The sequence below is a fragment of the Silurus meridionalis genome, chromosome 14 (assembly GCF_014805685.1).
Source record: "Silurus meridionalis isolate SWU-2019-XX chromosome 14, ASM1480568v1, whole genome shotgun sequence".
In the NCBI taxonomy this organism is placed as follows: domain Eukaryota; kingdom Metazoa; phylum Chordata; class Actinopteri; order Siluriformes; family Siluridae; genus Silurus; species Silurus meridionalis.
In genome coordinates this window covers 6,793,122-6,811,771 of record NC_060897.1, presented here as the reverse complement: position 1 = coordinate 6,811,771, position 18,650 = coordinate 6,793,122, and the positions used below count along the sequence as shown (strand labels likewise).

The following is an 18,650-nucleotide window of genomic DNA, read 5'->3' as shown; positions in this document are numbered from 1 at the left end:
GAGTTAGAGTTGACAGTAGAGTTGAAAGAATCAACCCTCAGCAAAAATCCATAATGGGGGCACTTGCAACAGAGACCTCTTGATCTGTAGTCAGATGTTCTGCCACTTAGCATAGCCTTCACCTGTGTTGGGGGTATAGCTCAGTGGTAGAGCATTTGACTGCAGATTAATAGGTCCCTTGTTCAAATCCAGGTGCCCCCTTTCACATGCTTGGTTAAGAGTAAGCTTCTCTCACCAAACCATTATAAAATATAAGCTTCTAGTGCTTTGTCAAAAAAATTTGCTTCCAATACTTTGTGAAAAAGTTGCTACATTTTTTTCAGCTTGTTTAGAGGGTAACAAGAGTCAAAATATCATACCAAATGAAAGATTTTCTTTTATATGCTGTTAAGCAGTTTGCTACACATGCCAAAGCTGCTGCTTAAATTGATAGCTTCAGTGCAAAACCACCATCTAGGTGACAGAAGCATTCTTTAAGCAAGAGTGAGAGAGGGGGCACCTGGATTTGAACCAAGGACCCCTTGATCTGCAGTCAAATGCTCTACCACTGAGCTGTACCCCCAAAAAACTATGACTGAAGAGTTAGAGTTGACAGTAGAGTTGAAAGAATCAACCCTCAGCAAAAATCCATAATGGGGCACTTGCAACAGAGACCTCTTGATCTGTAGTCAGATGTTCTGCCACTTAGCATAGCCTTCACCTGTGTTGGGGGTATAGCTCAGTGGTAGAGCATTTGACTGCAGATTAATAGGTCCCTTCTTCAAATCCAGGTGCCCCCTTTCACACTCTTGTTGGAGAGTAAGCTTCTCTCACCAAACCATTATAAAATATAAGCTTCTAGTGCTTTGTCAAAAAATTAGCTTCAATACTTTGTGAAAAAGTTGTTACATTTTTCAGGTTGTTTAGAGGGTAACAAAGTCAAAATATCATGCCAAATGAAAGATTTTCTTTTATATGCTGTTAAGCAGTTTGCTACACATGCTGAGCCTGCTGCTTAAATTGATAGCTTTAGTGCAAAACCACCATATAGCTGACAGAAAATTCTTTAAGCAAGAGTGAGAGAGGGGCACCTGGATTTGAACCAGGACCCTTGATCTGCAGTCAAATGCTCTACCACTGAGCTGTACCCCCAAAAAACTATGACTGAAGAGTTAGAGTTGACAGTAGAGTTGAAAGAAACAACCCTCAGCAAAAATCCATAATGGGGCACTTGCAACAGAGACCTCTTGATCTGTAGGAAGATGTTCTGCCACTTAGCATCGAATTCACCTGGGTTGGGGGTCTAGCTCAGTGGTAGAGCATTTGACTGCAGATCAAGAGGTCCCTGGTTCAAATCCAGGTGCCCCTTTCACACTCTCGGTTGAGAGTAAGCTTCTCACCAAACCATTATAAAATATAAGCTTCTAGTGCTTTGTCAAAAATATTAGCTTCCAATACTTTGTGAAAAGTTGTTACATTTTTTCAGTTGTTTAGAGGGTAACAAGAGTCAAAATATCATGCCAAATGAAAGATTTTCTTTTATATGCTGTTAAGCAGTTTGCTACACATGCTGAGCCTGCTGCTTAAATTGATAACTTTAGTGCAAAACCACCATATAGCTGACAGAAAAATTCTTTAAGCAAGAGTGAGACAGGGAGCACCTGGATTTGAACCAGGGACCTTTTAATCTGCAGTCAAATGCTCTACCACTGAGCTATATCCCCAAAAACTATTACTAAAGAGTTAGAGTTGACAGTAGAGTTGAATCAAATCAGCAAAATAACATCTACCTAGAGTTGATAGAGGTAGGTTGTCCAATTCACGAGAAGCTCAGTTGAGTTGAACAGCTGACAACTTTGTGCTTTTTACATCAGTGCAATATAAATTGCACTAATGTTGAAACAAAAAAAAAGAAAGAGTCTTTAAAATAATAAAATGTAAATTTTAAATGTTCAATTGGTTAAGTAGAGGGTATGTTCAAAGTTCTGTGAATGTGTGTTTATAACTCTGTGTAACTTTGATAACTTTGTCCTCAAGTGCACTTGGTGTAAATACTGTGTGTGAATAATGCCTTAACCATGCAAATCAGGATTTCTGGTGACAAATCAGAGTCAAAGATCATCACCAGTCTGCTGAGCTAGGCTCGCCATCTTTCATAGACTTTCAGTTTCAATTGTTTTTATTTGGAATTACCTCTGCTTCCTGCTGGTTTAAATTTTAGAAGGGTTATTTCTGCTGGTTTTATAAAGAAAATTATCTAGGTTTTATAATTTTAGAAGCTTTCTGCTGCATTCACGAGGAGATGAAAAACAAAAAAGGAAAGCTGATAATCAAGGCTCTGTCAGTCAGCCTCACGTATGGTTGGGTAAAACTACAAAATAGCCTTATTTCTCAATGGGTTAATTTTACTCAGCATGCCCTGCAGTTCATTCAACAACCTCAATAGGGAGATGTCATAGCCACCAAAGGTGTCAAGTGCTTGATTCAAGCTATTTAGAAGATTCTGTGCAAAGGATATTAATGGTTTCTAACTCAGGATAGGTGAAACACCTGGTGAGCTTGATCTCTCTGGTCAATAAAACCAATTGCTTCTCCAATTTCATTTGTTTCTACATGTGCACTTTCACTTTCTTTTCCTCATCTGCTTCCATAGTTTTGTCAAAATCAGTATCTTGTGAACTTCATCTCCAACTTCCATTGTTCAGAGTTTCAAATGTATATTTATCAGTTGGCTCAAAACGAAAGTTGGAATTTCTTTTTGTCTCAGTGATTTGTCCTCCCAGCCAGAGCTGTTCATGTTGAATCATAGTTTCCTCCTCCCAATTGTCTCAGGAGTTGCATCTACAGGTTCTTAATGAGACAGTGTGTCAATCAACTCATTCTGGGGTAGAAGTCTGTGATATAGTTGAAATTCAACTGTCATATTGTCATCCCTTCTGTTTACCCACTGTGTCTTTGATATCACCCCTGAACAAACTTTTCTCAGGTAGCTGGGTGATAAAGAATCATCCTCATCAGACTTCACAATGTTGGTTGGCTTCTAGTCTGGCAGCAGACCTTGATCATCCTGATCAACCTGTCTTGGGATAAAGCCATGGCAGTAAATGATCTGCAAAGTTCGACAAGACCATCCCTTTATAATTGCCATAGGTGTCTCCCATCTTTTTAGAACTTTGTACATGGTGGATTCACTTATCTGCAAGTTTGTTGTTTGTTGGGGTTTCTCAAAGATCACCTTCGCTAATGTTGACTCTTTACTGCTGTTAAGCAGTTTGTTACTCAGCCACCTTTTGAACTGGCGATTGATAGCTTTCCTTTCAAATGTTTCTACATGCTGAGAGACAAGATCCTTGCAAGCAGAATGCAATATCCACTGGTAGCCTAGGCTGACGAACATCAATTCATAGCTGAACCCTGTGACCTCACTCTTGGTGACTGAGTTAGGTGACACCACAGTCAGAACCTCACTTAAAGTTCCTAACATACCAGAGTTGATTGAAGCTCAACAGGATTTCCTCGGATGGTAGGGACTGGTGTAGTAATTCAGCTAAAGCACAAAGTCCTTGATGATGTGACTCAAATCCTTCTGATCACTAAGCACTCTGAAACCCATAATGTACCAGATACTGCTCCCAAAGGCATTTGCAACAGTTGTGGCCTTCTGATCTTTGGTTGGTATAGCAGCATATTTGGTGAAGTGGTCAGTTATAACCAAGATGTCTTTGGTGTTATGACTGTGTTAATGATAAATAGTCCATAAAACAAGCTCCATTGAATTGTTTCAATACTCACAAGAGTGCGGCTTTCTCAGGTGGTGCTTTGAACACGTCCAAGGACTTGAGTTTTCTGCATCCATAGCCATCTTACCAATAAAACCTTGACTGAACTAAGTCAAGTTCTTTCCAAACCCATATGCCCCATATCATCATGGAGACACGTAAGAATGGTGGACCTTGTTGAACATTCCACATTACAGAGCGGCACATTCCACAGAGACCCTATGGCTGTTTGAGAAACTATGCTGCTCGGTCAGAGCTGTCATCTGTACTTATCTTTCTGGACCTTTCAGCAGCATTTGACACAGTCAACCACAAGACACTGTCAACTCAAGAGCCTTGATCTGCAACAGCATGATGGTTTGCTTCACCTGGAAGGTCGCTCATACCAGGTAACATGGAGATATCTGCCCAGCAGACTCACCACTGGTGTCCCAGTGCTGTTCCTTTTCTCCTCTTATTGGTGAAGTCATATCCTCACATGGGTTTTCTTATCACTGCTATGCAGATGACACTCAACTCATCTTTTCTTTCCTCCATCAGATACCACAGCTTCGCTCGGATCTCAGCATGCTTGTCAGACATATCTTTATGGATGAGGGCTCACCAACTTAAACTCAACCCCAGCAAAACAGAACTGCTGGTCATCCCAATATTCATCTAGGTCAAGATCTGATAACACTTCATTCTGCTTTCAGCCACTGCTGTAACCTTGGGGTAACTATGGACAATGAACTGTCTTTTTCCCACATATCACTAATGTTGCTCGTTCTTGTCGATTTCTTCTCTATAACATCCGAAGGATTCGACCATTTCTGTCCATACAGGCTGCCCAGTTGCTTGTTCAGTCTCTTGTCATTTCAAGACTGACTACTGCAACTCTCTGCTGGCAGGTCTTCCCTGAACGCTATTCGTCCACTGCAAATGATCAAAAGTGCAGACTTGTGTTCAATCAGCCCAAGTTTTCCCACACCACCCCACTGCTGCGCTCCCTTCACTGGCTTCCAGTAGCTGCGTATCAGATTCAAAACACTGATGCTTGCCTACAAGGCCAAAATGGACCAGCACCATCTTACCTCAGTGACCTCATCACATGACTGCAGCTGTCTGAGATCCTCCAGCACTGCTCGACTGGTACCACCTTCTCTCAGAATGAGAGGTAAGTACAATTCAAGGCTCTTCTCTGTTCTGGCACCAAAGTGGTGGAATGAACTTCCCCTAGATGTCCGTACAGCAGAGTCCCTGATTATCTTTAAGCGACGACTGAAGACCTACCTCTTCCTGAAATACCTAAATTAGCACTTTCCAAGTTTGTAGAATTCGAGTTATATTTATATTGAGTTTGTATTCTTGCATACCAGTGTAGATTTATTCACTACTAGAGATTTAAAGCACGTTTGTACGTCGCTCTGGATAAGGGCGTCTGCTAAATGCCGCAAATGTAAATGTAAATGTAAATGTAAACCAGGCACCACAAACTGGTAAATGATCTCACCCTCCGATTGACGAGTTCTGTAGAGGAGACCATTTCTCAACTCAAATCGTTTCCACTCTTTGAGCATTAACTTGAGTTCCAGAGAGTCAGCACTAAGGTTGGGGGTCGGTTCATTCCCAGCTTCCAACAGATCAAGGACACGTCCAATTACTGGATCAGACCTTTGCTGGTGCTGGAGTTCGGACTCACTATAGGTAGGTATGGTGCAATAACCAGACAATCCTTCTTCTTCATAAACAACAGGCACTGCATCAGCATGAATAGCAAGGGATTCTACCAATGCAATGGATGGTACTTTACTCTCAGGGTCTACCAGAAGGTGCCGATTATATAAAGTGCCAATTATGTCATGGGATAAGTTTTGTTGATCAGGGATGAAGACAGATGATGGGATGCAAACTGTTTTATGCTGTTTCAGAGAGTTAGAGTCATCGGCCAGAGGTTCGTGAGGCCGCCTTGAGAGGCCATCTGCATCCTGATTGCTCTTTCCAGCACGGTATTTGATATTGAAATCAAAAGTGGAGAGTGCAGCCAACCAGCGATATCTGGCAGCATCCAGTTTGGCTGACTTCAGAAGGTATGTCAATGGGTTGTTATCAGTGACAACTGTAAAAGTGTTTCCATAAAGATAGTCTTGAAATTTTCTACAATAGACCATTTCAAAGCAAGAAATTCCAGCTTGTGGATAGCAGCTGCTATGCGAGAACTCTGCTGGCATAGGCAATAACACGCATTTCATCATCCTGTTCTTGATATAGGACAGCCCCTAACCCTGAGGTACTGGCATCAGTGTGAAGAACATACGGTAATTTTGGATTAGCAAATCCGAGCACAGGTGCAGAAGTAAGCTTTTCAATGATTAACTCAAAAGATTCTTGGCAGGCGGTTGTCCACCGATCAGCAAATGGTTCTTTAAAGTTAAAGTACTTTCCGGAGCAAGTTGTTGCCTTTTTGCCCTTCCTACAAGGTGGATAGCCTCTGGTAAGGTCATTTAGAGGCTGGACTATCTTTGAATAGTCTTTTACAAAACGGCGATAATATCCTGCAAATCCAAGAAAAGATTTGAGCTCTGTGAGGGTTTGAGGTTGTGGCCAGGTATGGAGGGCACTAACCTTCTCAGGGTCAGTCTCTACTCCCTTGCTGGAAACTATGTGGCCTAAATAACGTACTGAACTTTGAAAGAAACGACATTTTGCTGGGGATAGTTTTAAGCCATGTTCCCTTAATTGCTGGAGAACCTGTAAAAGCCTAGCTTCATGCTCCTCTAGTGTACTTGCAAACACGATGACGTCATCCATAAACACCAGCACTTCTTTCAAATTAAGACTGCCCATACATCTTTCCATTAAACGTTGGAAGGTACTGGGTGCGTTAGTGATGCCCTGCGGCATACGATTAAATTCAAAGAACCCTAAAGGACACACAAACGCGGTTTTAGGCTTATCACGTTCCTCCATTTCAATCTGGTAATAGCCAGACTTAAGGTCCATTACCGAAAACCATCTGGATCCAGCAAGGGCTGAAAAAGCCTCTTCAAGATTTGGTAACGCATATGCATCTCGGATCGTTATTGCATTTAACTTACGATAGTCGATGCAGAGGCGCATTCTCCATTCTTTTTCCGAACCACCACAATTGGTGAAGAGTAAGGGGATTCTGATTCGCGTATAACCCCTGCATCTAAAAGGGTTTGCAGGTGTCTCCTTACAGCCTCATAATCATTTGGATGGATAGGCCTAGACTTTTGCTTAAAGGGTGTTTCATCCTTTAGGTTAATATGATGTTTGATTTTAGTTGCATGCCCAAAATCAAGGTCATGTTCAAAGACATCAGCATAAGCTCTGAGATTTTGAGTTACTCTTTCTTTCCACTCATTTGAGAGAGAGGAATCACCAAAATCAAATTCTAGATTTGGCTTAATATGTTCGCTGACTGACTGAGAAGCCATAATACAGCATTCCGTAGCAACAGCTTTTCGGTCAGAAGACGACAAGTTGTCATGTATCTCCACTGGAGTATGGAGTTCTGCGATGACACAATTTGAAGGAAGTGTTATGTCATGCTCAGATTCATTTCTAACCCATACAGGTAATTTATGGGGATGTTGCTTAGGCAAAACCACAAGACAGCTCTCTACAAGGATTCCACCCGGTAGAGATGATGATGTTGGTTGTTCTACAATTGCGCACTCACCAAATGTACAAGCCTTCACAGAACAGTCAAGAGGGATTCTACTTTGAGCAGGTATCACTGGCCTCACTTTGCTCTTAAGAGTCATCAAGCCAACTCTTCCGGTTGAGCTCAATTCTTTTCTGAGCTTAAGTGTACGAAGAATTTGCCTATAACCATAGACAGATGACAAGTCATTTGTTTTTTTGCCCTGACAGTGCTCTTCATATAAGACATCCAAGGCATTTGTTCCGATGAGTACTGGCAAGTCACTGCGCACGTCTGGAACTACTAATGCCAAAGTAGAAATTTCAGGCTCCGTTTCGATAAAGTTCTTTGGAAATTTAAGGACAAGGGAAACATATCCCAAGTATGGAACATTTTGACCATTGGCACTTTCAACCTCTAGGCCATCTATAGGTTGAATGGGGTAATTTTGCAATTTGTTGTTATGAAAGGATGATGATATGGTAGTCACTTGGGACCCGCTGTCGAGGAGACAATTACAGTTGACTCCTGACACAATGATATTGGCAGTACACTTTTGTCCCACTAGCCCTCTAGGCAGAGTCATCTCGTGCGTCGTTTTTTGAGAATTGATGGATGCTTGAAAAGGTGTTTTGTTCTTGGGACATTGATTCCTAATCTCAGTTCCTGAAAGTCCCTTTCTCAGGAACTGATTTTAGTTTAAATCAAGTTTGTTCTGGTTTTCCCAGGCCTTTTGTTTTTGTTTAAACTGATTGCGCTTAACTTCAACCAAATCGTAGTTCGGCTCATTACTGCAAGATGAAGCAATATGGCCATCCTCACCACACTTGAAACAGTAGCCCGGACGAGGCTTCTTTGTGAGCTTTAAGTCACCTGAGCATAAGGTGTTTTCTTCAGTAGAGACCTTAGCTTTAGGCCTTGTTTTCTTAGTAGCGGTCTGGTTGGAGTTACCACTCAGGGATGCTTTCAGAGAGGCCACTTGAGCCTGCAGCTGGGTGAGTTGTTTTTCCAGGTTGTGTGTACTGGCAGAGGATGTTGCGTCTGCAGCAATTGCATTGTCCATATCATTGGTGACATAATCCTTCGTTGTTAGAGAACATGCCTGGGCTTTGGTTTTAGAAAGGCCCAAGTGTTGTTTCATCCGAGAGGACTTAGCTGCTTGCCGGTCCTCCTCAGTACGTAACAAAAGTAAGAATTCTGAAAACGAGGGAGGGTTGTGTTTCTTCTGCTCAAGCTGAAGATTGGTAATCAAACTGTTGTCCCAGCAACCTCTGCAAAATTGTTTAATCAGCTGCCGTTCTAAGTCACTGGCAACAATACCTCCTCTACTAATTACTTTATTTAACACTAGCTGCAGTCTTTGCAAGTAGCTAGAAGGTTTTTCACCTGTATTTTGATTGGTATTCAGGAATTTTGCAAAGAGCTCATCTCCATCATCAACAACGCCATATGCTGAGTCAAGCAGACTGATATAATCTCTGGGGGTTGCATTCAGCCCAAGATGCTTTACAACATTAGTAGCAGGTGGAGAGAGGCTTTCCACTATTTTCCTTACAATGTGTCTGGCAGACAGGTTGGCATCCGTAAGGTGGAATTCAACATTGCTACGCCATGTGTCATAATCAGATTCCATGTGCGGGCATGGAATTTTTCCAGAAAAAGGCCTAAGTTTGCCATGGCCATAGTAATGGGGAGACAATTCACTGTTCTTGATGACATGCTCAACCACTACCTTCTGAACTTCAGGAGTGGTGAGTTGTTCAATAGGTAAGCAGGGAGCTTGTTTTTTATGTAAGGGCAATTTCCCTTTGTCCAAAATGAAAAAATGGGAGTGAATCAGGCTCTTGGTACTGGGCTGAGTCAGAACTTTCCATAGTAATTTGACTTTCATGTATTGGTTCAGCTTGGGCTATGTCGTTAGTAAGCTTTTCGCTAGCTACTGACACATCTGATTTGGTTGTGTGGTGTCTTTTACCAGACCCCTCTATTCTAGCTAACTCATCTTTCAAAACTTTCTCAAAGTCAGTGCCACTTCGTTTAGCAATATCCCGCAATTCAGCTAAATAAGAATGAGTTAAGTTAGAACCTTTGTCGCCAACATACAGTTCAGACAGTAGCTGAATGTGATGGATAACATTTGGGTTACTGCTCATCCTGTTGCACGGTAAATCATTGCAAAGAAATTTAACTGGTTCACCTGAGGTGAACTCCACAATGGCTGTGTTTTTAAACTGAGCCTCAGCACTAGTAACATTAATTACCCTTTGGATAGAACCAAACATTGCTAAGTACTCTAGAACTTCATTGTCTAACTTATCACCAGTCAAGCCACTCACTAAGACTGAATTTGGCACTTTAACATTTTCTGATTCGATTGTGTCCATGTTCTATTTGACCCTTTCTATTTGAAAGTACCCAAATGCAACAAAATGTCAACTTCCACTTAACAAAAGAGCTCTACTACAAGGGAAACCTCTCCTGGCTGGCTCGCCAAGTTTTGTGTAGCGCTTATGGTATAAATCTATGGAAGTAGCTAAAAGACGCTAACATCTACCTAGGTTCGATGAGAGGTAGGTTGGGCCAATTCACACGAGAAGCTCCGGTTGAGTTGAACAGCTGACAACTTTATTGCCTTTTTACAACAGTGCAATATAAATTGCACAATAATGTTGAAACAAAAAAAAGAAAGAGCTCTTTAAAATAATAAAATAAAGTAAATTCCCCTTAAATGTTCAATTGGTTCCGGAAGTGAATGTGGTATGTGGATCCAAAGTTCTGTGAATGTGTGTTTAAGTAACTCTGTAGTAACTTTGAGTAACTTTGTCCTCAAGTGCACTTGGTGTAACACTACTGTGTGTGAATAATGCCTTAACTGGCACGCTCGGCGTAAATCAGGATTCCTCTGGTGACAAATCAACGGCTGGCCACCCGTTAAGATCATCTACCAGTCTCGCTGGGCTAGGCTCGCCATCTCGGTTCATCCAGACTTTCGGAGTTTCAAATGTTTTTATTTGGAATTATTTCCTCTGCTTCCTGCTGGTTTTAGAATTTTAGAAGGGTTATTTCTGCTGGTTTTATAATTTTAGAAAGGGTATTTCTGCTGGTTTTATAATTTTAGAAGGGGTCTTTCTGCTGGCATTCACGAGGAGATGAAAAACAAAAAAAAAAGGGAAAGCTGATAATCAAGGCTCTAATCGAGTCAGCCTCCAACGCCCCCTATGGTTGGGAGTAAAACTACAGCATAGTAGCCCTTATTTCACAATGGGTTACATAGAGTTGACAGTAGAGTTGAAAGAATCAACCCTCAGCAAAAATCCATAATGGGGGCACTTGCAACAGAGACCTCTTGATCTGTAGTCAGATGTTCTGCCACTGAGCATAGACTTCACCTGTGTTGGGGGTATAGCTCAGTGGTAGAGCATTTGACTGCAGATCAAGAGGTCCCTGGTTCAAATCCAGGTGCCCCCTTTCACACTCTTGGTTGAGAGTAAGCTTCTCTCACCAAACCATTATAAAATATAAGCTTCTAGTGCTTTGTCAAAAAAATTAGCTTCCAATACTTTGTGAAAAAGTTGTTACATTTTTTCAGGTTGTTTAGAGGTTAACAAAAGTCAAAATATCATGCCAAATGAAAGATTTTCTTTTATATGCTGTTAAGCAGTTTGCTACACATGCTGAGCCTGCTGCTTAAATTGATAGCTTCAGTGCAAAACCACCATCTAGGTGACAGAAGCATTCTTTAAGCAAGAGTGAGGGCACCTGGATTTGAACCAAGGACCCTTGATCTGCAGTCAAATGCTCTACCACTGAGCTGTACCCCCAAAAAACTATGACTGAAGAGTTAGAGTTGACAGTAGAGTTGAAAGAATCAACCCCCAGCAAAAATCCGTAATGGGGCACTTGCAACAGAGACCTCTTGATCTGTAGTCAGATGTTCTGCCACTTAGCATCAAGCTCACCGGTGTTGGGGGTGTAGCTCAGTGGTAGAGCATTTGACTGCAGATCAAGAGGTCCCTGGTTCAAATCCAGGTGCCCCTTTCACACTCTTGGTGAAGAGTAAGCTTCTCTCACCAAACCATTATAAAATATAACCTTCTAGTGCTTTGTCAAAAAAATTAGCTTCCAATACTTTGTGAAAAAGTTGTTACATTTTTCAGGTTGTTTAGAGGGTAACAAAGTCAAAATATCATGCCAAATGAAAGATTTTCTTTTATATGCTGTTAAGCAGTTTGCTACACATGCAGACCCTGCTGCTTAAATTGATAGCTTTAGTGCAAAACCTCCAAATAGGTGACAGAAGCATTCTTTAAGCAAGAGTGAGAGAGGGGGCACCTGGATTTGAACCAAGGACCCCTTGATCTGCAGTCAAATGCTCTACCACTGAGCTGTACCCCCAAAAAACTATGACTGAAGAGTTAGAGTTGACAGTAGAGTTGAAAGAAACAACCCTCAGCAAAAATCCATAATGGGGCACTTGCAACAGAGACCTCTTGATCTGTAGTAAGATGTTCTGCCACTTAGCATCGAGTTCACCTGTGTTGGGGGTATAGCTCAGTGGTAGAGCATTTGACTGCAGATCAAGAGGTCCCTGGTTCAAATCCAGGTGCCCCTTTCACATCTTGGTTGAGAGTAAGCTTCTCACCAAACCATTATAAAATATAAGCTTCTAGTGCTTTGTCAAAAAAATTTGCTTCCAATACTTTGTGAAAAAGTTGCTACATTTTTTCAGCTTGTTTAGAGGGTAACAAGAGTCAAAATATCATACCAAATGAAAGATTTTCTTTTATATGCTGTTAAGCAGTTTGCTACACATGCCAAAGCTGCTGCTTAAATTGATAGCTTCAGTGCAAAACCACCATCTAGGTGACAGAAGCATTCTTTAAGCAAGAGTGAGAGGGGCACCTGGATTTGAACCAAGGACCCCTTGATCTGCAGTCAAATGCTCTACCACTGAGCTGTACCCCCAAAAAACTATGACTGAAGAGTTAGAGTTGACAGTAGAGTTGAAAGAATCAACCCTCAGCAAAAATCCATAATGGGGCACTTGCAACAGAGACCTCTTGATCTGTAGTCAGATGTTCTGCCACTTAGCATCGAGTTCACCTGTGTTGGGGGTATAGCTCAGTGGTAGAGCATTTGACTGCAGATCAAGAGGTCCCTGGTTCAAATCCAGGTGCCCCCTTTCACACTCTTGGTTGAGAGTAAGCTTCTCTCACCAAACCATTATAAAATATAAGCTTCTAGTGCTTTGTCAAAAAATTAGCTTCCAATACTTTGTGAAAAAGTTGTTACATTTTTTCAGGTTGTTTAGAGGGTAACAAGAGTCAAAATATCATGCCAAATGAAAGATTTTCTTTTATATGCTGTTAAGCAGTTTGCTACACATGCAGACCCTGCTGCTTAAATTGATAGCTTTAGTGCAAAACCTCCATATAGGTAACAGAAGAATTCTTTAAGCAAGAGTGAGACAAGGGGCACCTGGATTTGAACCAGGGACCTCTTGATCTGCAGTCAAATGCTCTACCACTGAGCTGTACCCCCAAAAAACTATGACTGAAGAGTTAGAGTTGACAGTAGAGTTGAAAGAATCAACCCTCAGCAAAAATCCATAATGGGGCACTTGCAACAGAGACCTCTTGATCTGTAGTCAGATGTTCTGCCACTTAGCATCGAGTTCACCTGTGTTGGGGTATAGCTCAGTGGTAGAGCATTTGACTGCAGATCAAGAGGTCCCTGGTTCAAATCCAGGTGCCCCTTTCACACTCTTGGTTTAGAGTAAGCTTCTATCACCAAACCATTATAAAATATAAGCTTCTAGTGCTTTGTCAAAAAAATTAGCTTCCAATACTTTGTGAAAAAGTTGTTACATTTTTCAGGTTGTTTAGAGGGTAACAAGAGTCAAAATATCATGCCAAATGAAAGATTTTCTTTTATATGCTGTTAAGCAGTTTGCTACACATGCTGAGCCTGCTGCTTAAATTGATAGCTTCAGTGCAAAACCACCATCTAGGTGACAGAAGCATTCTTTAAGCAAGAGGGAGAGAGGGGCACCTGGATTTGAACCAAGGACCCTTGATCTGCAGTCAAATGCTCTACCACTGAGCTGTACCCCAAAAACTATGACTGAAGAGTTAGAGTTGACAGTAGAGTTGAAAGAATCAACCTCAGCAAAATCCATAATGGGGCACTTGCAACAGAGACCTCTTGATCTGTAGTCAGATGTTCTGCCACTTAGCATCGAGTTCACCTGTGTTGGGGGTATAGCTCAGTGGTAGAGCATTTGACTGCAGATCAAGAGGTCCCTGGTTCAAATCCAGGTGCCCCCTTTCACACTCTTGGTTGAGAGTAAGCTTCTCTAACCAAAACATTATAAAATATAAGCTTCTAGTGCTTTGTCAAAAAAATCAGCTTCCAATACTTTGTGAAAAAGTTGTTACATTTTTTCAGGTTGTTTAGAGGGTAACAAGAGTCAAAATATCAAGCCAAATGAAAGATTTTCTTTTATATGCTGTTAAGCAGTTTGCTACACATGCTGAGCCTGCTGCTTAAATTGATAGCTTCAGTGCAAAACCACCATCTAGGTGACAGAAGCATTCTTTAAGCAAGAGTGAGAGAGGGGGCACCTGGATTTGAACCAAGGACCCCTTGATCTGCAGTCAAATGCTCTACCACTGAGCTGTACCCCCCAAAAACTATGACTGAAGAGTTAGAGTTGACAGTAGAGTTGAAAGAATCAACCCTCAGCAAAAATCCATAATGGGGCACTTGCAACAGAGACCTCTTGATCTGTAGTCAGATGTTCTGCCACTTAGCATCGAGTTCACCGTTGTTGGGGGTATAGCTCAGTGGTAGAGCGTTTGACTGCAGATCAAGAGGTCCTTGGTTCAAATCCAGGTGCCCCCTTTCACACTCTTGGTTGAGAGTAAGCTTATCTCACCAAACCATTATAAAATATAAGCTTCTAGTGCTTTGTCAAAATTAGCTTCCAATACTTTGTGAAAAGGTTTTTACATTTTTCAGGTTGTTTAGAGGGTAACAAGAGTCAAAATATCATACCAAATGAAAGATTTTCTTTTATATGCTGTAAGCAGTTTGCTACACATGCTGAGCCTGCTGCTTAAATTGATAGCTTCAGTGCAAAACCACCATCTAGGTGACAGAAGCGTTCTTTAAGCAAGAGTGAGAGAAGGGGCACCTGGATTTGAACCAAGGACCTCTTGATCTGCAGTCAAAAGCTCTACCACTGAGCTGTACCCCCAAAAGAATTAGAGTTGACAGTAGAGTTGAAAGAATCAACCTCAGCAAAATCCATAATGGGGGCACTTGCAACAGAGACCTCTTGATCTGTAGTCAGATGTTCTGCCACTTAGCATAGCCTTCACCTGTGTTGGGGGTATTGCTCAGTGGTAGAGCATGTGACTGCAGATCAAGAGGTCCCTGGTTCAAATCCAGGTGCTCCCTGTCTCACTGTTGCTTAAAGAATTTTTCTGTCAGCTATATGGTGGTTTTGCACTAAAGCTATCAATTTAAGCAGCAGGCTCAGCATGTGTAGCAAACTGCTTAACAGCATATAAAAGAAAATCTTTCATTTGGCATGATATTTTGACTCTTGTTACCCTCTAAACAACCTGAAAAAATGTAACAACTTTTCACAAAGTATTGAAGCTAATTTTTGACAAAGCACTAGAAGCTTATATTTTATAATGGTTTGGTGAAAGAAGCTTACTCTCAACCAAGAGTGTGAAAGGGGGCACCTGGATTTGAACCAGGGACCTCTTGATCTGCAGTCAAATGCTCTACCACTGAGCTATACCCCCAACACAGGTGAACTCGATGCTAAGTGGCAGAACATCTGACTACAGATCAAGAGGTCTCTGTTGCAAGTGCCCCCATTATGGATTTTTGCTTAGGGTTGATTCTTTCAACTCTACTGTCAACTCTAACTCTTCAGTCCTAGTTTGTTGGGGGTATAGCTCAGTGGTAGAGCATTTCACTGTACATCAAGAGCTCCCTGTTTCAAATCCAGGTTCCCCCTGTCTCACTCTTGCTTAAAGAATTCTTCTGTCACCTATGTGGTGGTTTTGCACTGAAGCTATCAAATTAAGCAGCAGCTTTGGCATGTGTAGCAAACTGCTTAACAGCATATAAAAGAGAGATTTCTTTTAACATGCAGGGGAAGATTCCTCCCCCCAAACACACACTTCCACTACAATTTATAAAAGCCACATGGAGCTAAATGTTTATGTTTGAGACTGTAGTCATACCGTTGTTGAAATCGATGTGCTTGGACATCTTGTGCCAGGTTCTATAGTAGAAGTGACGAACCTGCTCCTTGTTCTTCACCATACTAGCAGGTTTGGCTTTTTTCTTATACTTCAGAGCAATGTTGTTCTGTATGGCTTCAAAGTCCTTTCCATGCTGCGATAGAAATCAAGAGCGCAAGAAATATATAAGAGAAAACAGGGGAAAAAAGAAAGAAAGAAAGAAAGAAAAAAAAGAAAAGTGGAGCAAACTTGCATTTGTCACAAAGTATTGGATGCTTAGTATTTATAATGTTTTCTTCTCATTTCAAATGTAATGTGTTTTAATAGGTGCTGTAGCATTTCTGTCAGGTCTAACCAATCTGGCCATTCTTGAATCAAATAAGTGAGTTCAGATGTTTTTATATAATTCTAAATGTAAAAACTTTTTTTTTTTTTTTTTGACAAAACACTAGAAGCTTACATATGATAATGGTTTGGTGAGAAAAGCTTACTCTCAACCAAGTGTGTGAAAGGGGGCACCTGGATTTGAACCAGGGACCTCTTGATCTGCAGTGAAATGCTCTACCACTGAACTATACCCCCAACACAGGTGAAGTCTATGCTCAGTGGCAGAACATCTGGCTACAGATCAAGAGGTCGCTTTTGCAAGTGCCGCCATTATGGATTTTTGCTGAGGGTTGAGTCTTTCAACTCTACTGTCAACTCTAACTGTTCAGTCACAGTTTTTTGGGGGTATAGCTCAGTGGTAGAGCGTTTGACTGCAGATCAAGAGGTCCCTGGTTCAAATCCAGGTGCCCCCTGTCTCACTCTTGCTTAAAGAATGCTTCTGTCACCTATATGCTAGTTTTGCACTAAAGCTATCAATTTAAGCAGCAGGGTCGGCATGTGTAGCAAACTGCTTAACAGCATATAAAAGAAAATCTTTCATTTGGCATGATATTTTCACACTCTTGGTTGAGAGTAAGCTTCTCTCACCAAACCATTATAAAATATAAGCTTCTAGTGCTTTGTCAAAAAAATTAGCTTCCAATACTTTGTGAAAAAGTTTTTACATTTTTTCAGGTTGTTTAGAGGGTAACAAGAGTCAAAATATCATGCCAAATGAAAGATTTTCTTTTATATGCTGTAAGCAGTTTGCTACACATGCTGAGCCTGCTGCTTAAATTGATAGCTTTAGTGCAAAACCACAACATAGCTGACAGAAGAATTCTTTAAGCAAGAGTGAGACAGGGGGCACCTGGATTTGAACCAGGGACCTTTTGATCTGCAGTCAAATGCTCTACCACTGAGCTGTACCCCCAAAAAACTATGACTGAAGAGTTAGAGTTGACAGTAGAGTTGAAAGAATCAACCCTCAGCAAAAATCCATAATGGGGGCACTTGCAACAGAGACCTCTTGATCTGTAGTCAGATGTTCTGCCACTTAGCATAGTCTTCACCTGTGTTGGGGGTATATCTTTGAATCTTTGGATGATATTATGCACCGTAGATGATGATAACTTCAAACTTTTGGCAATTTATCTCTGAGAAACTCCTTTCTGATATTGCTCCACTATTTTTCACCAAAGCATTGGGGGAATTGGTGATCCTCTGCCCATCTTTACTTCTGAGAGACACTGCCACACTGAGAGGCTCTTTTTAGACCCAATCATGTTGCCAATTGACCTAATAAGTTGCAAATTGGTCCTCCAGCTGTTCCTTATATGTACATTTAACTTTTCTTGCCTCTTATTGCTACCTGTCCCCACTTTTTTGGAATGTGTAGCTCTCATGAAATCAAAATTTAGCCAATATTTGGCATGACATTTTAAAATGTCTCACTTTCAACATTTGATATGTTATCTATATTCTATTGTGAATAAAACATATTTTTATGTAATTTGTAAATTATTGCATTCCTTTTTTTATTCAAAATTTGTACATTGTCCCAAAATGTTTGGAATCTGGTTTGTATATTTATGTTTAAAAACATATGTTTTTTCATTTCACAAAAGCTGACAGAGAAGAAGAAATGTATACTTTACAGGACATTTACAAGACAGTCTTTTTAAGAAAGGCTGGACATCATGAGGAAAGGTCAGCCAAAACAATTCAAACCATGTGTTAAAACTTTTTCCTCAAAAATGTATGCTTTTGCATTTTCTTTCCTGTAAAATTTGCACAAAAACATACTATTTGCTTTCCTTTCAAATACAAATTCACAGAAAAAATGCACAGAATACCTGGGGTCAGTTGAAATTATGAAATTAATATTAATGTTTTTGCTAGAGATGATGTATGTGGCCTGCACAGCTGTGGCTGCAGTAAATGGACACTTGTTGAATTGTGTTTATTGGATGAAAATAGATATTTCCAAATGTGATAGGATATGCGATGTAAAGGGTATGTGATGGGGGAAAAAACTTTGTGAGATATTGTGATTTGGTGATTTTTGTTTATTTATCACTCACGACAGGAATCAAATCTTATCTATAAACTCAGGCTTTCTGCTGCCATCTGCTGTTGTTTGCTGATATTGTTTAATAATTTACACCTGATTCAGTACTGTCATGATCATACTGGGGTATTTTATAGAAAATTTAATTGAAACTACGTCCAATTTTTATCGTTTGTTTCCGTGGTCTCATTGCATTTGGCTTTTTACTTCTAGCGATAAACTTCTACTTGTATTGTATTTACTGGATTGCTCCGTTCCTGTTTCCTACATCTGTGGTGTGTGATAGCCAGGTAATGATACACCAGTAGAAGGTTGAAAAAGCTGGGTAATGATAAGAGAAATTATTGATTGTGACAAAAAGATTAAAACTAAATAAGAAAGAATCAGAAAAAATCTAAAAGAGCTTTAGTGTCAATATGTTTGCATTTACAAGGAATTTGTTTTGGTCACAGAAGCTTCCAGTTGCACTTTTTTAATGATAAATAAAATTCAAAAATTAACACATTGTAAAAGTGTTGGGATAATGGTTTTGAAGGCTGAAC

The 18,650-nt window shown here is 40.6% G+C and overlaps 1 protein-coding gene and 16 non-coding genes across 17 annotated transcripts; 9 read left to right on the top strand and 8 right to left on the bottom strand.

Moving 5' to 3' along the window:
- Positions 1–490: 490 nt before the first annotated feature.
- trnac-gca lies at positions 491–562 on the bottom strand. The gene has a single exon. It is a non-coding gene; the product is annotated as a tRNA-Cys (tRNA).
- Positions 563–1,276: 714 nt separating this feature from the next.
- Positions 1,277–1,348, top strand: trnac-gca. The gene has a single exon. It is a non-coding gene; the product is annotated as a tRNA-Cys (tRNA).
- A 283-nt stretch (positions 1,349–1,631) lies between these two features.
- Positions 1,632–1,703, bottom strand: trnac-gca. The gene has a single exon. It is a non-coding gene; the product is annotated as a tRNA-Cys (tRNA).
- Positions 1,704–8,101: 6,398 nt separating this feature from the next.
- Positions 8,102–9,040, bottom strand: LOC124397159 (zinc finger CCHC domain-containing protein 12-like). The gene has a single exon (XM_046866678.1). The coding sequence runs from the start codon at positions 9,038–9,040 to the stop codon at positions 8,102–8,104; it is 939 nt and encodes a 312-aa protein (XP_046722634.1).
- A 1,763-nt stretch (positions 9,041–10,803) lies between these two features.
- Positions 10,804–10,875, top strand: trnac-gca. Its single transcript has one exon. It is a non-coding gene; the product is annotated as a tRNA-Cys (tRNA).
- Positions 10,876–11,373: 498 nt separating this feature from the next.
- On the top strand, positions 11,374–11,445 carry trnac-gca. The gene has a single exon. It is a non-coding gene; the product is annotated as a tRNA-Cys (tRNA).
- Positions 11,446–11,730: 285 nt separating this feature from the next.
- On the bottom strand, positions 11,731–11,802 carry trnac-gca. Its single transcript has one exon. It is a non-coding gene; the product is annotated as a tRNA-Cys (tRNA).
- Positions 11,803–11,947: 145 nt separating this feature from the next.
- On the top strand, positions 11,948–12,019 carry trnac-gca. The gene has a single exon. It is a non-coding gene; the product is annotated as a tRNA-Cys (tRNA).
- Positions 12,020–12,517: 498 nt separating this feature from the next.
- trnac-gca lies at positions 12,518–12,589 on the top strand. The gene has a single exon. It is a non-coding gene; the product is annotated as a tRNA-Cys (tRNA).
- A 287-nt stretch (positions 12,590–12,876) lies between these two features.
- Positions 12,877–12,948, bottom strand: trnac-gca. Its single transcript has one exon. It is a non-coding gene; the product is annotated as a tRNA-Cys (tRNA).
- A 144-nt stretch (positions 12,949–13,092) lies between these two features.
- Positions 13,093–13,164, top strand: trnac-gca. Its single transcript has one exon. It is a non-coding gene; the product is annotated as a tRNA-Cys (tRNA).
- Positions 13,165–13,661: 497 nt separating this feature from the next.
- Positions 13,662–13,733, top strand: trnac-gca. Its single transcript has one exon. It is a non-coding gene; the product is annotated as a tRNA-Cys (tRNA).
- Positions 13,734–14,021: 288 nt separating this feature from the next.
- On the bottom strand, positions 14,022–14,093 carry trnac-gca. The gene has a single exon. It is a non-coding gene; the product is annotated as a tRNA-Cys (tRNA).
- A 145-nt stretch (positions 14,094–14,238) lies between these two features.
- On the top strand, positions 14,239–14,310 carry trnac-gca. The gene has a single exon. It is a non-coding gene; the product is annotated as a tRNA-Cys (tRNA).
- Positions 14,311–15,152: 842 nt separating this feature from the next.
- Positions 15,153–15,224, bottom strand: trnac-gca. Its single transcript has one exon. It is a non-coding gene; the product is annotated as a tRNA-Cys (tRNA).
- A 1,175-nt stretch (positions 15,225–16,399) lies between these two features.
- Positions 16,400–16,471, top strand: trnac-gca. Its single transcript has one exon. It is a non-coding gene; the product is annotated as a tRNA-Cys (tRNA).
- A 428-nt stretch (positions 16,472–16,899) lies between these two features.
- trnac-gca lies at positions 16,900–16,971 on the bottom strand. Its single transcript has one exon. It is a non-coding gene; the product is annotated as a tRNA-Cys (tRNA).
- Between the last annotated feature and the right edge of the window lie 1,679 nt (positions 16,972–18,650).